This window comes from Anabas testudineus, chromosome 22 (assembly GCF_900324465.2).
Source record: "Anabas testudineus chromosome 22, fAnaTes1.2, whole genome shotgun sequence".
Classification (NCBI taxonomy): Eukaryota; Metazoa; Chordata; class Actinopteri; order Anabantiformes; family Anabantidae; genus Anabas; species Anabas testudineus.
This window is the reverse complement of record NC_046630.1, coordinates 18045951-18067572: the sequence shown is the minus strand read 5'-3', so window position 1 is coordinate 18067572 and position 21622 is coordinate 18045951. Positions and strand designations below refer to the sequence as shown.

The window sequence follows — 21622 nt, the reverse complement described above, 5'->3', positions numbered from 1 at the left end:
AAACTGACACAGTTGTGACAGGAAACGATGAGGGGAGAAACCTGGTTTGGAGTCTTATTATAACAGGAAACCTGTCAAAGTGTCATCACAGTTTAACTCGTGAAGCTTAAACACAAACAGAAGACAGGCGGGCTGCCAACATGCTGCATCTCCTGCGCACAAACACTACATGCATCTTTTTACAGCTCTTTGTTATAAATACGTGATTTTAGTAGACGTTAGGTTAGTCATTTAAATCTTTTTTTATGATTGTAATATGGAAGTAGGAAAGTTGTATTCTATATTTACATTTTACAATTATTTTTTGTAGTCGACCTTGCAACATTATTATTATTATTTAATTTATTTTTTTTGCAGTGTTGAGGAGTGGTGAATTTTATATAAGGGAAAGTTAAGCTAGTAGTTTAACTATGTTTTTCAGTATCTTGCTGGTAGTTAAAAACTTTTTCTATCATTGAATGATGAAAATACAAAAACAAATTGAACCAGTTATTGACTATTGCTACGTATCAGTGTAACAGTTGTGTTTCTGTGTGGAAGAAATTGTGACCCCCATCTGTACTGTAGTTACTGGTAAACGTGTGTCCATCTAATGGATATGTTTACAAAACCAAATCCGACATTCCTGTGCTTCCCTGTGAATACTGGGGTAATTTATTTTGTTGGTTTATGTATGACCTGGGACAAAGTAGTAACTACTTTTGTAGTAGTGTAAGTAGCTTTTGTAAGTTCAACATCTCCCTGTGTCATATAGTTTAGCCATTTGGCCAAAACTTTAAAAAATTGAAAAGCGAGAGATGTTGGTTGTGTTGAGAAGTGCACCTGTCACCTACTCGTTGATTTAATATGCTGACAGCTGAAGTCACTTGTAAAGTGGATTTAAAAAGGAAATAGGTCAGCTTGGTGTGACTAAAGTGGATTTTACAGATGACAGAATCAGAATTTGGCTTGTGGCAGTTTTTAACCCTGATGCCCAAAATAATTTGTTCAAAATGCAAGAGTCAAATGGCTCCATGCTGTTTCTGTTCTCTGCAGTATTGTAGGTCTCTATGGAGGGGGAAGGGTTCAAACCCTTGACAACTTTACTCAGCGATCCCACGCATCGTCCTGCCAATCTAGACCAGCCACTCTGCCCTAAGAGAGGCTTGCTGACCTTTAAATCGGATTAGTTCTGGTTAATCTGTTGGAAAATGAGCCAGGATTTGTATAATCACATCACATCATTTTGATGAGATATAAATCTAATAGATTGAGATTAGGTTGAATGAAGAGGTTTTCGTAGATTCAGTGATCCAGCCTGCATTTGGTCATTGTTGGACACTGCTGAATGAATACAAAATTTGACGCCTGTTTTGTCCCAAATAAATGAACTGTATTAACAATTTTTTTAAGTTAAAGCAACTTCAAAGTCTCAGAATGCATAAAAAATCTGAGGTGAGGCCCATTTAATTTGTGGGTAAGAATAATAAACCAACCAACAAATCGATGCAAACTTTAGAAGTAAATCTAATATTTGTAAAATTACTTTTTTTTTTTTTTTTTTTTTTTTTTTACTATTTCTTTGTAAAATATAATATCTCACAAAGAATGTAACTAAATCAAGTCAAGTTGTGATTAGGGCCATTCAAATAGACTTGATAAGGGGTAACGGCTCCACATATGTAGGAAAGTGTAAGACAAGAAGCAGCTGCATGAACCAAACTATCGCCTCTCATACAAACTAACACTAGAATAATCAAAAACACAAACCTCTCTCCAAACCTCATAAAAACACTTAAAGCTCCACAATGTAAAAGTTGGACACAGGTGCAATTAGTCAGGAGTTGAGGACATCTGGGGTGGAAAACAAACAGAACCTCTGCAGCAGTTCAGGCTCATGGGAAAAACATATTACAAAAAATATGTTTATTAAAGATCAGTCTGGGATGAGAGGTGATGATTATTGTAATAATAATTTCATTTGGTTTGTATAGTATAGTAGTTAAGAAAGGCCACAGGAGTCAAGAATTTTAAGTCAACACCTAGTTTTTATATGTTCTACTTTGTCTTGCAGGCATCACTTTACAGATTTAGCTGATGTGAAGTGAAAAGTTTAAAGCATAATTTACAAATGTGGTTTGTACAGTGTACTGAGCATATAAACAGAAGCGTTATGATACACTGGCTTCGCTTATAGTGTATATAGAGAAAGTCATTTTGATTGGTGGAATCATTTGGTCAAAGATGATTCTTGTTAATTGTTTTGATTTTCCCATTACATTGACAGCTGATCACTTAATCTACTGATTATTTTCCCAATTAGACAAATTATTACTTGGCTTTAAAAGAGATTAAAAAATTGTGTAAAGCTCAAGCTCAAGGTCAGCAACCCAAAAATATGCTGTTTACTAAGAGATAAGACCCAGAAAAAGTAAAATGTAAGGATCAGAGAGTATTACAATATTTGACAATGATTATCAATATATATATATATATATATATATATATATTTTTTTTTTTTTTTTTTTTTTTTTTCTGGAAATGAACTAAGTAATTATTAGATTATTTTAACTCTACAAGAATTTTACATGGGTACTCACAATGTGCTATTTATAATTATCCATATTTAACATTCATTAATAGATATTTGAGAGGCTTACTCAAATACAGTTAGTGGTGTTTGTTATTCATTAAGTGAAGAGACATCAGGATTAGTCTGAGCAGATTTTAATTGTAACAAATATAAGGGATAAATGTGGGCTAAGTGTAAAAACGGACAGGCCTTAAGGCTAGGACAGAGCGTCGATCAGTTGATTAATCTCTGTTATTTACAGCAATAGGGAGGGGAGGAGTGGGGGGTGAAATAACAACAACGACACTGGAACATATTGCCAAGCAGATTGCCTCTGGGCAAACGTGGCTCGATGTTTTGCTCTCTATGAGAGATGTACGTGTCCAACACAAGACTGCTGCCACTAATTGATTTCTTATTGTATGTTTATAAAATGTTGTTTCCTACCACTACCTACCACAGTTTGATGTTAAGGCAATTTTCCACAAATACTGTAACTCATAGTGAGAGATTTTAGTAGGGGATGAAAGTGAAATGTGAAGGAGAAAAGCTGTGAGCTTGAGGAAGCACTGAGGGTAAAAGTCATGTTTGTGAAACTCACTTTCACTGTAGTTTGTAGACTCACACTGCACTTGAAATAGTGACATTGCACATCAGAGAAACAACTAAATGAAACAAAGGATCCCAAGAACAATCAAGGCAAACTAAAAAAAAAAGTCATCAAGTCAACAAAAATGCAGACCCGACCCGACCCGTTTACATCTTGTAAACATGAAATGTGACTTGAGGTCTATTTGAAATGATTAGTTGAATGAATGAACTGCTGAAAATTCACTTAACTCATTAAATATAGTTTTTGCAACTAGCTCACCTTCTGGCATGCATTTGTGTATGTCTTTAGTAATATATGAAAATATATATTTTCATAATAATAAAAAGTATGTAATACTTTGGAATTCAGTCACAACCAGAAACCTAAGATATAACAAAATTACTGGAAACAGCCTTGGATATTGTCTACCGTACAAATTTTAGTGCAAAATGACTTCAACTACTATAGTGTAGCTCTGCTATTCTTCATGTCAAGGAACTGATTATTTTAAAAGAAAAAGCTCATGTTCTGTCTACATTTCAAAGGAAAAGCAAAGAAATTCCTTTTGTTTTACTTGGAGGTATTTATTGTCATAATAAAAGTTTATCTTCTTCATCATCTTGAAGCTGTCAGGTGGCCATAAACACCTGTAGCAAAAATATAATGTTTGAACTTCATGTGGCTAAATGTAGATGACACAAATTTTAGTGTCAGTTAGGAATAGTGTTTCCTATTGTCTAGAGTGCAGATGGCCATGAGCTGACGCTCTCTAAGTAATCCAGCCTGTCTATCAAAGAAAGCCATGCAAACAAACAATTCCAACACAAAATTAGATTGTTCAGTTTAAAATTCAGGCAATAGAGCCATGGTAGTGGCAGGTAAAGGATCAGTCCACTGTTTCTTCACATTAGGGTTAATGTACCCGTTGAAAGAAGCGACTTGGGTTTGGCTTGACAAAAGTTTGACATCCGGTTGTACAATGTGAAACATGATATCTTGGGCTCTATTTTGATGTTGGCCTTTTTTTTCTTTAGTGTACTATAAATGTAAGGTTTTATATCAAAATGTCCACATTTTATGGCACTTTGCTGATGTTTAGATCTAGAAAACGGAAACCTCAATACATTTACCAATGTTCACAATGTTCACTGCATTCACTGAACATTTATTCTGGAGAATATTCTGCACCAAACATAAATAAGGCATTCACTGTATTTACCAGGGAGCTTTGCAGTGCTCCACCTATCTAGGTCAGATGTGGTGCAGCTATACGCTACATGTGTGAAGGGTAGTGAGGCCGATGGGAGTTGAAGACCAGTGTTTTTATGTATGTGTCTGTGTCATGGACATGGTTTTCCTGAATGAAGCTCTGTCTGCCAGTCTTTCTCTGTGGTTTTTCAATTTGCTTCATTTGTAAGGAAACTTTTCTCTGTGCTAAAGTCAGACATCTCTCAAAGGTTACAAGACAAACCTCTTGATGAGATTAAGAGATCTAGGCTCATATCCATCCTACCAAAACTCAGCCTTAGTTCTTGTAGTTGTGATGTACCTTTCTGCACCTTGATTATGTTGTAATTGCTTTAACGTTAAAAAGTTTAATTACCAACCATTGTGAGCCTCTCCTCATTCAATAAGCTTGGAGTGTCCAAACTGAGCACCCTCTGCTCACAGGGCAAAAATGATAACATTAAAAACCATCAGCTCAGAGCTAATCCCAACAAGGCCTGTGAACATTTTAATACTGTGGTGATTAGTAGTGATCCTACACCCCGGGGACCCACCACCCTCCCTCCCTCTCAGTCCTTCCACTCGAGCCTTGACGCACCATCCCTGGGGGGGATGGCTAGGCAAGTCCCTGGATTAAGGCCATGCAATGCTTTGGACTCTTGAGCCCCAAAAGTTAAACCCCTGTACACTCGTCCCTTCATTTGTCTGCCATCGGCCTCCTTGTTATAATTGTTAATCAAAGTTGGATTTTTTTCAAGTGGATTTTTGGCATAAAGTGAAAACTTTTTTTGCATTTTCTATTATTTTAGAAAGTGAGTTTAAAGAAATATGAATTTTGGTATCTGATGGCATCTATATTTTTACCTATGTATTTTTTTGTTTATCTACATCCTGTATCTATCCCTTTTGTTCCTTTGTGAGAAAGTAGGATGTTGTGTTTTTCTCACATGAGCGAGCAGATGTTGTGGTTTCTCAAGAGGGATTTATGTCAGGACACACACACACTGACACACACAGACATGGGCTTCATGTCATTATGTATGCATTTCTGCAGTCACCAACATCTAGACTGTGTAAAGAGCAGGAATCAGAGAGCCTGAGTAAAACAAACATCAACAAAGGAGTTGGAGACTAGATTTTATTACCATGATGCATTTACAGAATCATTCACAATATAAGTTACAAGTGTATTAGTTTATTATTATAATATTTAATGTGAAAATTCTTTAAGAACAACTATACCAATCTTCCTCTTTTCCTGCTACAGCCCAACCTAATCTGGAATGAGCACCTAATGGTGATTACCGTTAGCTAAATATATTGAGGCGGCCTCGTCATTACCGGGGCAGCGTGCTGAAGTGATGAATTTTTTGTGTGTGCTATAGTTACTGTGTTTTTAAAGGTTGGTCACTGAAGCAAAACAAGCAGTAGATACTTGTTCCTGACCAGTTCCTAAGACCTGTTCTTGCTTGTGATCCCGTTACTCAGCATGGTTGAATATATCTTAACAGTTTTGTTGGGATCTGTTATTTTGTTCACCTCTTTCAGCAAACACCCGAGTGCTCTTCTTCCCAAACACCACTTAGTCGTCAACAGACCACCAATGAAGAAGAAGCAGAGCAGGCCATGAGAGCCAGTCATAAGAAACTATCTACAGGCCTGTCCCGCAGTACAAACCTGCATCGATCTGGCAGCGTCAAAGACCTGATAAGTAGATTCTCTGGTCCAGATCGAACCTCTTCTTCCAGTTCACTTCAGGGCCTTTCCTTGGGAGCAGGACGAGTCCTGAAATCTACTTCTGATGAGGCTTTCGAGTCTCCAAAGTCCCTGTCAAGTCCATCTACACCGACAAGCATTGACCAAGATGATGTTTCAGTTCCCGGCATCACTGTGACTCCCCCGTTCAGGGAAAGCAATCAGAACAGGGCTGAGTCCACTGAGAGAGGAACCAAAACTAGTCAGATCACTGCCAGAATTGATTGTCCAGTAGAAGGCAGCACTGAGAAGACTGATTCAGTACCAAAGAGTAAAGCACAAACCACAGACTGTGGTAGAGAATCGGTGGCTGACTCTGGCATGGGATCGGTAAGGAAATCTCTGCATGAAGATGAACCAAAGGCTTTTTAATCACATCTCGATGCATGATTAAAGTGCAGTATTCAATCTGCATGATGACATGATCACATGAAACTGCAGCAAGAATTGAAAGCAAATCCCCTTTAATTGTACTAATCAAACTGACATAAAATGAGCTTTAAATGAGCTTCATGTGTTGTATTTGTTGCCTTCGTTCTAAAATAACAACAACCTTTATGATTTGGTTGTGCTGAATTTTGCTGCATGAAAAGTGCTGCGAGTTTTAGGAATCTTTTTGCTTGAATTTCTGTCTGACACTTTGCTTGGTGAGAAACAGGAGTTCAGTGTCTCATGTCATATTATTTAGGGTACCGGTATGTGCAAACAATAAATTGGACAAATAAACAGCTTTGCAAGTCACAAAAAAGTCTCTTAATCTTGAGTGAAGCCCCAGATCAAAATCCCAATTGGGGACCAACAACAACCAACAACAGTTCCTACACTTTCTTATCATAAATGTTTGAGTGCATTGTAAAACACAATATCTCCTCCTTCTTAGCTGCAATATGATTGGCTGTAGCCATATTGATTGAAAATGTATTTATCAGAAAAATGTGTTAATTTCTTGCACATCCTCGCTCATTACGCCTTTGTAGTCTATGTAAGGAATCAGAAGTGAATTCTTTTTTATGACTCACTTGCATGAACCTTCTCTGGTATGAGGAGCAGACAGACAGAGCAAATAGTTGGTGAATATGCATTTGCTATTTTTTTGTTTTGTTTTTGTTTTTTGTTTGCTTGTTTGTTTTATTCTTCTGCCACCAGAAAATACACTATACACCTATTGCACCTTTAAAGAATTAGCACTTAATGGTACCACCATAGCTAAAAAAATACTGGGACTGAATTGCTTAACTTGAACTTTGGTGTAACTTTATTTCCATACATACATTTGAAATTGAAATGTAATCTTAGCAGTTTATCAGCTCAGTATGAAAATGTTTTTTGCCTTCTTGCTCTTAAAGCAAATTCCTCAAAAAATTTAGTTTTTTGTTTTTATAATATACATTAATTTACTACTCTGCTGACAATCATCAGTGAATCCAGAAGATGGCAAATTCATTTATTCCACCCATCTAGCAGATGTATTTTTACCTAAAGTCCAAGTTTATTTAATCCTTTTTTCCCAACCTCTGACCTTTCAGGAGTCAGAATTTGATTCAAACAAGAGGTCGGACAGCCCGTCAGATGACTTGCCCTCCACACCCAGAGTCATTTCGACCAACCCGAACCCCAAATATCAGCTGTTCCTCAACAACGAGGTGAAGACCAACGGGTTGAGCAGCAGGGATGCAGATGGTCAAGGAGGCAGCGGGTCGGTTGGGGAAAACGGTCCCAGACTGGCCCGATGGGAAACCACCCGGCTGGGGATGAACCACTTCCGAGGTTCCCTGGAGTCCCTAGCCTCACGGGACTGGGACACAATGTCTGACAGGGTGGGTGTGACACACTATAAACTGTGTATGTGTATTTGTTTTTAGAGAGATTAGAGACTTTTTTATAATACTCAGATGCTGTTTTAGAGCTGAAGAGCTGTGACCCTAGAGATATTTAAGCAGTTATTAAACAGTGCCATCTCCTGGACAGGAACAGTGTTAATGCACTGCAAAGTTCTGCATTCTGTTATTTCATGGAAGCTCATGGAAACAGACTGAAGTCATCTCACAGACAATGTTATTTAAAAAAAGAACACTTTTAGGACTCAATATTAAACCAAAGTTGTTTGGTAAAATGGAATTTTTTTGCCGTGTAATGAATATAAACTGTACTTCAAATTGTAGTTTCTCATTGTTGTCTGGCCTTCTTCTGTTTTTAGATACCACAGTTAGGGTGTTGTTATGGTTTCCTATTAATTTAAGAATTCATTTTACATCCTTAATGTAGTTCTCTGTATTTAAATTCACGATTTTAGAAATTACACTTTTTAATTACAAAAGATGCACAAAATGTTTAACATAAATATGATAAATAACAAAAGCAGAAATAAATGGTGTAGTCCTGCATCTGCAAGTAACTACTGTTACCTAACTTGCTCAACCATAGCTTGGCACATAATATGTAAACTGTTTTAATCTACTTCTCATGATCATCTAATCCTGTGATAAGTGATAAATGTCATATGTAGCTTAATATAACTAAATGTTTCTTTTCCAGTTATTGAACCGGGCAATCTCTTGGACAAAACACAGATTTAAGGTTTCTTAGTGGCCGTCCTAGTTACTTGACCTGTCAACATTGAATTATAGCAGAGTTTCTTAAACTTCTCCAGTCATTTAATGAATCTGATCATTCAGAACAATATAATATTTGTCTAAATAATTAATGGTTGAGAAACTCTGGGTTATACTGTAACAAACATCTCCTGGCATCAAATCTAATCACTAAAGGCTTTTGCATCTGCAAAAAAAATCAATGAAGTCAGCAGCAATTTACCACATGTAATTATTTGTGATCAACTGCTACTAAAATCATTCTCATGTTAAAGTATAAAATGTCCTGTTAGTGTAATTATGTATCTATTTCTTATTTTTCTTGCGATAGTCATGTCAAAGACCTTCACTGTAAAACATTCTTTTCTGTCCATTATCCTCATTACATTAACAGGACAGTTGCACATGTTTAATAACTCTAGAAATTTACAAAATTGTATTTGCTACTGTCCTGCTTCTGTTTATTTCTATTTTATGTTGAAGTGATAACCAGCATCCATGAATGCATCTGCACTTCTGAGCTCGTTGTCAGCACAAATTGGCTTTTGTCCTCTCCGTGTTCCCTCTGTGTTTCCTTATTGGTTGAAGATACAGTAGACCGTCATTAATGGGCTGTGTGTTTGTTTACAGGTGGGTGTTGTTGACAGTCCTTCCAGAGTGTTCAACAGTCCCTACTCCACAGCTGTCTCCATGGATTACAACCCCATGTACCGAATGTCAGAGTTCAAGGTTTGTCTCTGCTTCTACTAATGAATTACATTTGGTAGAGTGCTGCACTTGGGTCTTTTCATTTTTTGTCATATTATATTTGTAGTGTACTAAATTTAATTTCAGAAGCAGCTGAACTGATAAACTACATTTATCTGGCTTTTATATTATAGTTTTTTATATTTATTTATATTTTTAAACAAAATCAAACATAAAATGATCCTATTAATCATCCTGCAGCCCCCTAATTTGTGATCATTTTGGCCTGACCCCCAAAGGAAAAGCTACTAGTACTTAGCATTTATTAATTTAATAAGAAATAGCAATATTACAACAATCTATGTGATATGTATTAATATGTAAGTCACAGGGAAATTTCACAGCATACTGAGGACTTTTACTTTGAAATGTACAATATGTATGTTCATTTAGCTCACAATAGTACGTATGTACTTATTTTTTCTACAATTTTGAATGCAGAACTTGCAGTTGCAGTTATTTGCAAATTACTGGGCAACTAAAAGAGAGACTTCATTTGTCTTATTTGACTGCATTTTAATAATTTACAATTCAAAACAAACACACTTCTGTATTGGAAATCTCTGCACTACAGCACTGACTCAGGAGTCAGCGCACATGTACCATACAAAGAAAAAAAATATGTAAACATGAAATTGACTGTAAGAAACATATTACAGTCCTTTGTCTTAAATACATCAGCAGTGTAATTAGATTATTTAGCTTATGTTGGTTTTTATTTATGTTGGTTCTTTTTAGAAATATTAATTTCAACTCAAATAAATCTTCTGTTACATTAAACATTAAACTGACACTAAAAACATTTGGAGTGTTAAATAAACCCTTCACATTTTAAGTTCATGCTCTGGTGATAAATCCCTCCACAACCACAGACTCAGGGGGGAATGTCTCCTGCCACCTCAGAGATGAACCTGTTCAGCTTCAACAGCCGCAGCACCAGTCCAGTGGGCATACCTACACCCACCCTGACCTCCCGCACCAGAGTCTCCGCCTACGACACGCTGTTGAAGAGGAGGGCCGAGGTCAACAACACTGTACGTTTCCTTTCTACACAGGCAGATAGCACACAGCCTATTATCACTTTCATATTGTATAATAGGTTTTCATGTTTATGTTGCTGCAGGTGGTCCCCACCCATTACAGCATGCGCTCTGCCACCCTGGGGGGACCTAGTAGAAAAGACTACATAGAGGAACTGACCAAACAACTGGACGTCTGTCAGAAGGTACGGTAGACTTCATCAATTGATCTCAGGATTCAGACACATACTCTTGTGCTGTAAGAATGACGTTTATCAATGATAACAATCCACTGAAAATTGTGTTTCATGGTGTGTGTGTGTGTCTGTGTCTGTGTGTGTGTTCTCTCCAGCGTAACCAGTTCTTGGAGGCAGAGAGCGTGGAGATGGAGAAGGAGAGGAACCAGATCAGGTCAGTTTGTTTGTTAGGACTAAAACACTGACAGCTTAAATGGAGATGCTTTGATTGCAATCTGACCACTGACTCTCCTTGAAGGTTTGAGATGCGCGGCCTGCTGGTGAACAACGAGGACCTGCTGAGGACCAACACTCAGCTGACCAATGAGTTGAAGCGGATGAGAGAGCAAATGATGGAGATGGAGGGAGAGAGCCAGTCCATGATGGAGAGATACAGAACAATGGAGGTAAAGGCTGACAGATAAACTGATAGAATGGTACTGTATTTGTTCATACATGGGTTTGCATGATGCCTCTTGTTTTGTCTTGTGCAGATCGAAGTAAAGGAGGCCCGGGACATGATGGTGGAGGCCAACACTCAGGAGTATGCCTTCAGCTTCCTCCAGCAGTCACTCAAAAACAAGATTCAGGACGCTGAGGTACACGCCGTTACACAGTGGCAACTATAATTCATGAATCATGAAGAGCACAGTATTTAATCACACCATCCTCATTTAAAAACACAGAACATTTTTATTATTTGGTGCAGTGGTCCAAACAGCGTGAAACACATGTTGTATAAAGAAGCAGGGCTCTGAACTGTGTGTGTTTGGTGTTCAGGAGAACCTGGAGAAGCATACTCAGCACACCAAAGAGCTGGCTGAGAAGTTGTGGCTGGCGGAGAGACAGGTGGAGAACCTGGAGATCCAGAAAGACACCAAAGACAAGAAGGTGTCTGAGCTCAGCAGCACCGTCCTCAGACTGGAAACAGAGGTGCGGAGACATATAGAACAGACAAAAACAGAAAATGGGTTCTAAGAGTTATTTCAATTGAGGTATTTGTGCTGAGCTGATAAACTGCTAAGATTAACAACAAGAAAAAGCAAGAAAATCCCTTTAAACTAGGACAGTAAGTATTCATTCACCAGTGTAAATTTCACATTCAGCATATTTAGATGTGTACCTAGAATGTGTATATAATGTATAAATGTTGGACATGCTGTGTGTTTCCAGTTGGCTGAAGCCCTTCAGGCCTCCACACAGGCTGCAGCGGAGCTGAACCTGCAGCAGAAGCTGCGTGAGGACACGAAGATGAGGGTGGACGAGCTGGAGGAGTCCCTGCTGGAGAAGGACCAGGAACTGCAGAAACAGCAGGCCCTTGTCAGCAGACTGCAGGGAGAGGTATGCTCACAGGTTCAGACTTACTTACATATGTTTAACACACGCATCACATTTTCAGACATCTTGGTAGCTTGGTGGATACAATAACATCTGGAAGCCTAAAGACGTGTTTTTGTGCATGTTCAGGTCTCTGGTAAACTGATTGATAAGGAGCGGACACTGGAGGAGGAGATCCAGCTGAGAGAGAGGCTGCAGCTTCAGTGTAAGCAGGCCGAGAGAACAGTGGACGACCTCCAGATGGAGCTGCACAGATCCAACCAGGCCAGAGATGATCTGACCAAACAGCTCAAACAGGCTCAGGTAATCTGAGATCCATCAACAGGGTCAAAAACAAGCAGTGTAAATAACACTAAGGTAAAGTAAAGTAACACAGGTAACATGCTTTAACATAACCTGACACGCAGAAGCTGTGTCATTTCAAAATCAGTAATTAGACTTTTTTGGGGGAGCGAGTTAAACGTTTGGGAAGGTCACGGGTAAATCTTGTGACCTGAGATTTGTTTTTTAAATGATTTCTCCTACATATGTTCAGCGTTATTATAATAATAATACTAGTAATCTTATATTACCCAACCTTACTACACTTACAATTAAAAATACCAAAAAGCATAATTATGGCTGATCCACAGTGTGTATACATGTACATACATGACATGAAGGATTCCAACAGAGATGTCCACTTGAATTAATCAGTCATGCAAACCATCAGTGTTTGGGGTTAATGGGGTATTAATTATGCAAATCCTGTTTAGCAATCAGCGTGTTAATTCCATAATCCCACATATTCATCATGTTGCTATTTCTAAAGATACTTAATGTGTCAAATTTCTAAACGATAAACTGACTGACAAACAGTTGTCATCATGAAGAGTGACCTCACACCAGGAGCTGTTTAAATTAAGTTTACTTTGGTTGTCTGGATGATGATGATGATGATGATGTTTTTTTTTATTTGCTCTGTGTCTTTCAGGAGAAGCTGATCGACCTGGAGACTGATGTGGAGGAGCTACATGAGAGCGAGCAGAGATGGGCCGCCAAACAAAAGAGAGCCATCGAACAGGTAAACGTGAATACTTAGAACATCCATACTGATTAGAGCTTTTTCTTTTAGCTGTTTGTTAACACACTGCTGTGTTTCCTGCTGTGTCAGAATGAGCAGCTGCAGCTGAAGCTCATTCAGGAGAAAGATCTGAACGAAGTGCTGGAGACTGAGAAGGCTGCCATGGAGAGACAGGTATTCCTGAGCATGTGTGTGTGCTGTATTTTTAGTGTGTGTTTCCTTTTTTTTTTTTTTTTTTCATCCAGTTTCTCTAGTGATCATCATTTCTAAACAAAAACTTTCTATCTGTAGCTGCGTGAGCTGCGTGCAGAGGTGGAAGAGCTTCACAGCTCCAGGGTTCAGGACGACGTCGTCTCCAGGATGGAGGGCAGAGCCAAAGAGCTGGAGAACACTCTGAGGACAGAGGAGAGGTGAGTGACAGAACAAACACACCGTGAGTGAAATGTAGCTGAAACGTGTAGACTGTCCTTTTAAAGCAAGCCGTTCTCTAACATGTTTGTACTGTGTGCAGGAACAAAGCTGTCCTGACAAACACCATCAGTAAACTGGAGAGGAAGATCAACGAGCTGACTGATCAGATGGAGGATGAGCACAGGATAGCTACGGAACAGAAAGACCTGGTAACACACACACGATAAATACACACAGTGCCCACAGGAGGGCGGTGGAGCATTACAAAACATTTTGTGGCTTTGAGTGTTGACAGTGAGATATAAACTTTATAGACACTAAATCAAGTAGATTGATTTGTATGAATAACTTTCACCCTGAGTAAAGACACCAGCTCATTCACAGAGAAGGTCGTTTTTACATCTTAAGTGTTACTGTTAAAAAGCCCGTCCAGTTCCAGCTATCCACACTAACCGGAGCTCTGATTGGTCCTGCAGATGACCCAGAGGATCCGCTCTCTGAAGCGCCAGCTGAACGAGGCAGAGGAGGAGGCGAGCAGGAAGGAGGCGCAGTACCGCCACACCCAGAGAGAGCTGGCCGAGGAGAGGGAGACGAACGGGCGGTTGCAGAGACAGCTGCTCGACCAGCACATGCAGACAAAGTACGTACACACACACACACACACACATCTTTAGAGGATTGACCTTAATCAGGATCTCTTTCTCCTGTCTACAATTTGAACGGCCAGTTCACCCAATTAGAAAAAAGAAAAACACACACTTCCTCTCTTACCTTTATCAGTGCACAGTTTTGGTTTAAAACTTTTCCCACATCTTCATTGTACACTAAAGCACCCTCTCTCTCTCTCTAACAGGCGTAGTCAGACTCTGACTATTCGGCAGACCCTGGATAACCTGAGGCTGGATCTGAGCGACGACGACGAAGACGACAACCGCCTGCTGCCACAGCAGCAAACAAGCGTCACCAAAGTCTAAACCCTCACACTCCCCAGTGTCTCACAACAAAATGCTTGTGTGTGTGTATACTGTCACTGTTTAAGCCAAAAACTGTCTCCATCTTCACGTCGACAGGACAGTTAGGGCGTGTTGACGGGACATTTTAAAAACAGTATAACGCAGGACGTCTATGGAAGTTGCACAAGAGGAAATCAGTTCTTTCAAAATAAAAGAATCCAGTAACACTGGATTCCAGCTCCTCACTCACTCATCAGGCTCATATAAGCTGTAAGAAAGTTGTAAATGTAAATTATTGCCATTATCCAGTATCTAGTCTCTTCACACGGTAAAATAACTGTGTTTTACACTTCTGTAATTTCCTGATAATTTGCCAAATTTTCTCAAAAGAACAATATAATGTGATACTAACTGAGAAAGAAATGAAACATCTTCCCTGAAGAAATCACTGTAGAGAGAAGCTCCTGGTGGAGTCACAGCCTCACTGAAACCTTTTTACAATAATGAAACTGAATTTGTGAGACAACATAAACTAAGGTGCAGTTTTACTGTAGTTTCACTGTAATATGTCTTTGTACCTTGGACAAGAGATTTCTAAAGTCTGTTTGAATGAGCGCTAAAGACGGGGAAAGTACGTTTTGTAGTGTGAAGTTTATACGTCAACATCAGGCAAAGTCTGGACAGACACTGAGTGGACTTTGGTATATTCACATTTGGAATGTGGACGTGATTCAGCGTTCGTAAAGGAGCTTCGCTGATCGTTCTTTCACAAAGAGGGATTTTCCATGTTAGAAACACATCCTCTGCAGCATTTGAACATGTCTCACACTCACTGACACATTACAGGATATTGACACAACTGCAGAGGGGTCTTTGGATGTAAATGTAGCTGTTTGATTCACACAGATTATTTATATTGAATGCTTTTGAAATGTTTTGAATATTTTGTGAAAGGAATTGCTTGTGGGGGGCAAAAACTAATTTTAGAGAATGATTTGTTGTTCTGTTGCAGGTATTTCAGGGTTTGCTGCTGCACTGTTTTAACTTCCTGTGTATCCCACATACAGTATCTGAATGTAAATGTACATCTTGGGTTGAATATAATTTATCCATATTCATTCAAACCAGGCGAATATGTTAAATGTGTATGATGAAATGCAATGTTTACTTCAAATACAGCAATATTTTAGATATTTTAAGTGTCACACATTTGTGTCTAACTACTGTCTGGAAATAAGATGTGTTTTAAAGGAAAACATAACATTTTATTTAGTTAGAAACAGTTTGTAAGCTCTTATTTTGTAGAAGTCACCGACTTCCTCCTTCTAATCGAGTTGAAATCAAATTGAACCCAGACCTTCTATATGTTCAGTCTTTTGCATCTGTTAGAAACACAAAGCAAATTAGATTCATATGTTTACATTTGCTGGCGTGTCTGCGTTTTAGATACAGAAGTAAAAATATCAGTGAACGGGATTCATATTTTAGCCGTTGGGAATAGGAGTGCTACCTGGTGTCACTAGAATATGTTATTGTATTTTTTGGTTGATCTTTTCTAATGAGAAAAGGAAGTAATGGTGTCTACAGACCTGTAAAAAGAAACACTCAACTATTTTTGTAACTACACTTCACATTCTACTGGTTCTGCTGATATCGGGTATTTATTTTAGTTTGTCACATTCACTCTCTCTTGGTAACAAGTTCCTTAGTACAACATGCTAATAAATTCTTCTCCACTGTGAATGTTGGACAGTGTATGTGTGTTTTTTTTATTGTGTCATCACGCTAAATGGCTGTTATCATCTGTAGTATGAATCAGAGTTTATAGCAGCTTCCACTCTCCCAAAGTCCTGTATTTTGTCGTCATCATGTATCAATCATGTGCACTTTGCCCCTTCTTGAGCACAGTTTTGCCTCTGATAACCCTTGAAAACATGCATTTCATGACTGGGTTTACTTGAAAGAGGCAGTTTTTCTAAACTTGGCAATGGCACAAAATTAATTTCAGTATTCTTACAGTTACAATGCTAAAATTTAGAAATTAAGTAGGAACCTCTGCATAGGTGTGAGATGAAATAGCCAAACCTGTAAATAATATTATATACGGAGTCATAAGAAACAGTCAGATGCTTTGTCAGTACTTGATAACCACACAGTGAACCACCCATGTGCTCCAGCAGATTTTTTCCTGGTGACTTTTAAAGAAAGTCCAGCAAACAGACCGTCAAGTGATGAGTTTTACCGCAAAAGAAAATTCTTTTTAACAGAACATTCAGTTATTCACTCAGTGTCCATGTTTCCCCCAACAACCAGTGTAAACAGAAGCTCACTAGATGGGGGTTTCCAGCTTCTGACTGAAAAGAGCACAGTGATGGTTGGGAAGAAGGCATCCACAAAAAAAAAAACAAATAAAATATAATAAACTCTTTTTATTTGAGTGTGACTAACCGGCCGTGTTCATGCAGCAAAGTGGCAAAAGAGTCACGACAGATTCCAGCGGTATTATTGTACTAAGTCATCTTTAATCAGCTGTCAGATCTCACAATGCCTGGATAATTGTAACGCAAAGTCAATCCATCATCTCTAACTAAGCTATGTCTAATGCTTCGAATAGATAAAATGCAAACAACGAAGTCTACAGAGATGCTCATCAAAACAGACATGTTTGAAAAAACAGGAGCCACCATCGTTCCACGTTACAACAGAAGTATTAAAGTCACACTTCATGAAATGTGACAAGAAGTGTTTTGAAAAACTGTTTTCCAAATACCAACTATTACTAATAGTTTGTTAGGGGCTGGGGTTTGCCATAAAATGTTGATTCTTTCTGCCCCAAAGGTGACTGGGTTCTTTCTTTCTTAAAAAAAAAAAAAAAAAAAAAACCCCAAAGAATAAAACAAACAAAATTTATTTGCAGCTCTGACATCAAAAACAAACGCTTTACAGGTCATTCCATTCTCATGGTGTCAAGCATGCTGACGGTGCAACAAACCCAACAAACACGCACAGGCATCGATACACACGGTGACAACTTAAACATGTACAAACCGCAGGCATCAGAGAATTCACACACAGAGATTTCCAAAAATAAAAGCTCTTAGAGGTACTTGGATCGATTAGTTGTTTTGATATATTGGGCACAAAAACAACATCAGGACTTCTGTTCTGTCAATAATGCATTAAAATATTTAGTAGCTCACAAACTTTACAGAGGATCAGACAGAAGAGTTAATAACAGGCACGACATGACTCTTCAAACAGTGTAAACCTTCAAAGTGAATCTGAGAACTACATTAAAGACTGAGGAGACGCACGGTAGAGATGCTTGAAGGAAAACCCGCTGAATGTAAGATGCAAATGTGGCAAGAAAAAAAAAAGGCATCAAACTGCATAAATATTCAAACAGAATTGGACAAAAGATAAAGAGCAACTCAGATTGGTCTGGAAGATTGTCAGGATTTAAAAGGCATTAGAAGTTTCTACATATGGGGGGGGGGGCAATGTGCACAGGAAGGCTGGACTCAGGAGAATGTCATTGATGACAAATCCCATAATGAGAACTGGGATTATCTGGAGCTGTTGCTGCTGAGTTACTAAGGTCTCGTTTCTTTGATCTAAGCTGACGGATACATTAGCACTTCAACATGGGAGTGAAGCATTTTTCAGTGTTTCAGTGTAACCGCATCACTATATGGTGACCGAGACACAGAAGACATTTTAAAGCTGCACTGGTCGTTATTTTCATAGTAACAATGGGTGAAATTACTGTGTGTTCTGTTAAAGGTGAGACACACAGAGAATCCACATACGGTTATGCAGCATGATACAGAGCATTTTAGTCTCTTTCAGCTCGTTGTTTTGGTTTGAACTCACATTTACCGACTGGTTCTGGTCTCGGGGCTCTCATCGGTGCAACGGTTTTCAGAAAGCAGCTACCTGGTGATGAAAATAGTGTTTTCCAGCTGATGGGCTGGGTGTTTGACTCGATGGAGAATATCAGGGGACACGAGTACGACACACAACGCATTTCACCGATTACAGGCTGTATGCTTTTGTCTCGTCTCGACGTGATTGTAATGTGCACTGATCGATTGCGCCCACAAAGGTCGACGTAGCGAGAGTCAAAGTTCAATAAATGGAACTTCCTGCTGCTCTCAGTTCACTGTGGAGGTGCATGCAGAGCCACCATAATATGAATAAGCTATTTCTCTTTTACATTCTGCTGGAATACTACTTACTGTAACAGCACTTAATTCATGAATAAAACCTGGATCAAAGAACAAACTGAAATACATGCATGTAGATATTTGAATTTAAGAATTCAATCTTTAGACATATGATTAAGATGACATGACTTACAATCAATAAGTCAACAGACAGAAAATGAATCAAAAGTAAAATCTACTGATATTACTGGAAAAAAAAAAGATCAGCTGCACAGTATGCTCCTAACTAAGTGGAGAGAGCTCCTGTGAATCTGTGTCATGTGTTTTTATTATGGCACTGAGATGAGCCGTTCATCAGAAAGATCTTTAAACTGTGAAGGCAGTTTCTTTTTTTTCCTCACTGAAAAGCAGAAAGTTATCAGGGTTTGTTGAAAACAAACAGGTTTATGTTTCCGCGCTTTGAGCATGTAAAGATGATTTCCCTTGTTTCTGGCGCACCTGAAATTGCCTGAACGTTTTACATGAACTAAGGCAGTGAAAGGTGATTAGAGGGAAGCTGTTGAGATGCACGTGACACAAAAAGAAACTCATTTGACAGCAAAGCTGAAGCTCAAGCATCGCGGCACGTAACGTTCATGTTTCAGTAAGTCATGATGGACTGTGTCTCTAAATCATCTAAAAGTTGGTCCTCAGTAACCAGGTGTTGAACTAATAAGGTTAAGTTCAGTTAGGCTTCTTCACTGCTCTGTAATAGTGTATTTCCTTCATCTTAAAGACTTTTTTTTTTTTTTTTTTTTGTAATTTTGGGTTAATTTGACAACTGACCTTCAGAACCCTATAAACAATGGAAAATAGACATCCCAAATAGAAATGCAGCTGAGATCATTTCATGCAAATAACATCAAAATGGAAGATTGATGTGTGAAATATCGAAGATATAAAAGAAAAAAAAAGTGAAATGACAGAAACAAACAGAACTAAAATATGTTTCAGTGATATTTTTTTTTAATGTTTTGTATTCATTCTGGGGGTTAAAGGGTTATAGTTCACGCTGTCTAAAGACCTGTGAAAAATAGATCAGTAAGTCAAACATCAGCTGCCCTCAAGTCCACACACCACCTGACTGACATTTGGCTTTTTATTTTTCCTCATTCTCAAATACGGTAGGTGTCATGAAGGATTCTGATCACATGTGAGTATCCTCTCCACTCGTTATTTCTAATACTTTGAAGTAAAACAGCCACTATGTCTCCAGAGCGGCCCGTTTCCTGACGTCCTCCTACAGCTAAGAAAAAAACAAAAATCAGCTGGAATAGTCCGACTGGGAAACTGTTACAGATACAATTTGTTGTGAAACACTTTTCTTCCATTGCACACATGCTATGCTGTACCCATATTCATCCCACAATATCACCGGTACAATATCTGCACATCTGCTAACGCGGGCCCCGCTGTGAAGGAGTTAGCTAAACATAAATACAAAATGGAGCTAATAATATGGGCTTCTAAGCAAGTGGAAGCAGTTTAGTCTGTTTATCAGATATCAAATTCAACAGTAGTTTCAAAAACTCCACTATTTCTGATCAGTCCCTGTTCAAAGAAAACAAAACCACCGCAACCTCGTTAGCTAAACTTACCACAGGGTGCTTTTATTAGCTAAACCTACCACTTCCTGTTGTTTTTATATCAGTGGTCACACAGAAAGAGGCATGAGCACTTGCTCAGAAACAAGCTTGAGCACAGATATCAACAATTACAGTCACAATAAACATTTTTAATTTGCTCCAAAACACTCATTAGCCGCTTGTTGCCTCTGCTACCTCTGTGTTAGCTAGTTAGTTAGCAGGCTAGCTCACTGGATTATCTGCTAATCAGCGAGCAGCTAGCGAGCGTTAGCAGCCCGTGTACTGTGACCATGGATAAGCTGCATGGTTTTGTTTTTCTGTGGTGAGCGTCAAATAAATATAAAATTGTCCATTTAAACACAAATGTTTGCTAAAAAAAATTCCTGTTTACCATCTTGTTCACAAGTAAGTGACTATAAGCAGAATCATTTCCTGTGGCTCAGCACAGGAAGCTGTGAACAGCCACCGTCACTCAGCTGCTGAAGGTCTCCAACATGATTCCACAGCCTTTAATACAAAAACGCAATTTAGTGCATTTTTAGCTTCAGATAAAGTTGCTCTGAGCACTGAAGAGTGACTGTAAGTGGTAAATACAGGTACAGCATAGATCACGGTGTGAACCAGGGGAGAAAATACAGTAGAAACACACACGTCACACAGCTGCTCAGCCTGGTCCAGGAGGAACAGGACCGTCATTTCATTTACAGACACGTGTACAGCCTGATGTTAAACTCTTTATGGGGCCACTTTGGCTGTGATCCCGTGACAAGTTAACCATGAAGTGAAATCATTCAACCGTTGAAGAGAGAAACAGGTCAGCCTTTAAAGAGGCCGTCGTTTAATCATCTCCTTCTGACAGTGGGAGCAGTGGGAGGCTCTCTGGATCTGACCATGATGAAACTGTCGCTCTCGTTTCCTCCTGAACAGGCGGAGGCTGTATTACCTTCAAGATCCACTAGAGGGGGATAAAGCTGTTTCATATCCAAAGGGACAAATGATTAAAGAGAGAGGATGTTCGAAGATTACAAAAGACGAGAGTGAGGAAAAGTTGACAGAGAAGGTAAAAAGACAGAGGGAATGTGGCGAACAGGAAGGGCAGACGACAGAGGAGAGCTGACTGGTCGTTTCCTGGATCGCCTCTTGATCTAACATGCGCATTTCTTCTCGTTGGGCTGTGCATCGCCGAGCTTTGTGGCCCCGTTACCGCTGGCTGTGTCGGCAGGCGGTTTGTCAACGCACTGCTCCATCCTCTTCATGACCAGGTCCAACAGCGTTATCACCGCCTTGTCCACCTCCACGCCTGTCGCTGCGCTCGTCTCAAAGTACGGGATCCTGAGAGGGACAACAA

General features: G+C 39.0%; 2 protein-coding genes across 3 annotated transcripts in view; one reads left to right on the top strand and one right to left on the bottom strand.

The window, feature by feature from the left end:
* LOC113148490 (myosin-9-like) overlaps positions 1 to 16231 on the top strand; it is a 44904-nt gene extending 28673 nt beyond the window's left edge. Inside the window, exons 9-25 of the mRNA XM_026340193.1 lie at positions 5919 to 6455; positions 7652 to 7942; positions 9347 to 9445; positions 10336 to 10497; positions 10587 to 10688; positions 10835 to 10893; positions 10978 to 11125; positions 11213 to 11317; positions 11499 to 11651; positions 11892 to 12059; positions 12186 to 12359; positions 13030 to 13119; positions 13210 to 13293; positions 13411 to 13529; positions 13631 to 13739; positions 14007 to 14170; positions 14384 to 16231. Coding sequence (XP_026195978.1) covers positions 5919 to 6455; positions 7652 to 7942; positions 9347 to 9445; positions 10336 to 10497; positions 10587 to 10688; positions 10835 to 10893; positions 10978 to 11125; positions 11213 to 11317; positions 11499 to 11651; positions 11892 to 12059; positions 12186 to 12359; positions 13030 to 13119; positions 13210 to 13293; positions 13411 to 13529; positions 13631 to 13739; positions 14007 to 14170; positions 14384 to 14504 — 2685 coding nt within the window. The 3' untranslated portion in view covers positions 14505 to 16231. The remainder of the gene's footprint in view (positions 1 to 5918; positions 6456 to 7651; positions 7943 to 9346; positions 9446 to 10335; positions 10498 to 10586; positions 10689 to 10834; positions 10894 to 10977; positions 11126 to 11212; positions 11318 to 11498; positions 11652 to 11891; positions 12060 to 12185; positions 12360 to 13029; positions 13120 to 13209; positions 13294 to 13410; positions 13530 to 13630; positions 13740 to 14006; positions 14171 to 14383) is intronic.
* A 1144-nt stretch (positions 16232 to 17375) lies between these two features.
* LOC113148157 (ras-related protein Rab-27B-like) overlaps positions 17376 to 21622 on the bottom strand; it is a 37519-nt gene continuing 33272 nt past the window's right edge. For both annotated transcript variants that reach the window (XM_026339701.1, XM_026339702.1), the window contains exon 6: positions 17376 to 21606. In XM_026339701.1, the coding sequence (XP_026195486.1) occupies positions 21420 to 21606 (187 nt within the window). In that variant the 3' untranslated portion in view covers positions 17376 to 21419. The remainder of the gene's footprint in view (positions 21607 to 21622) is intronic.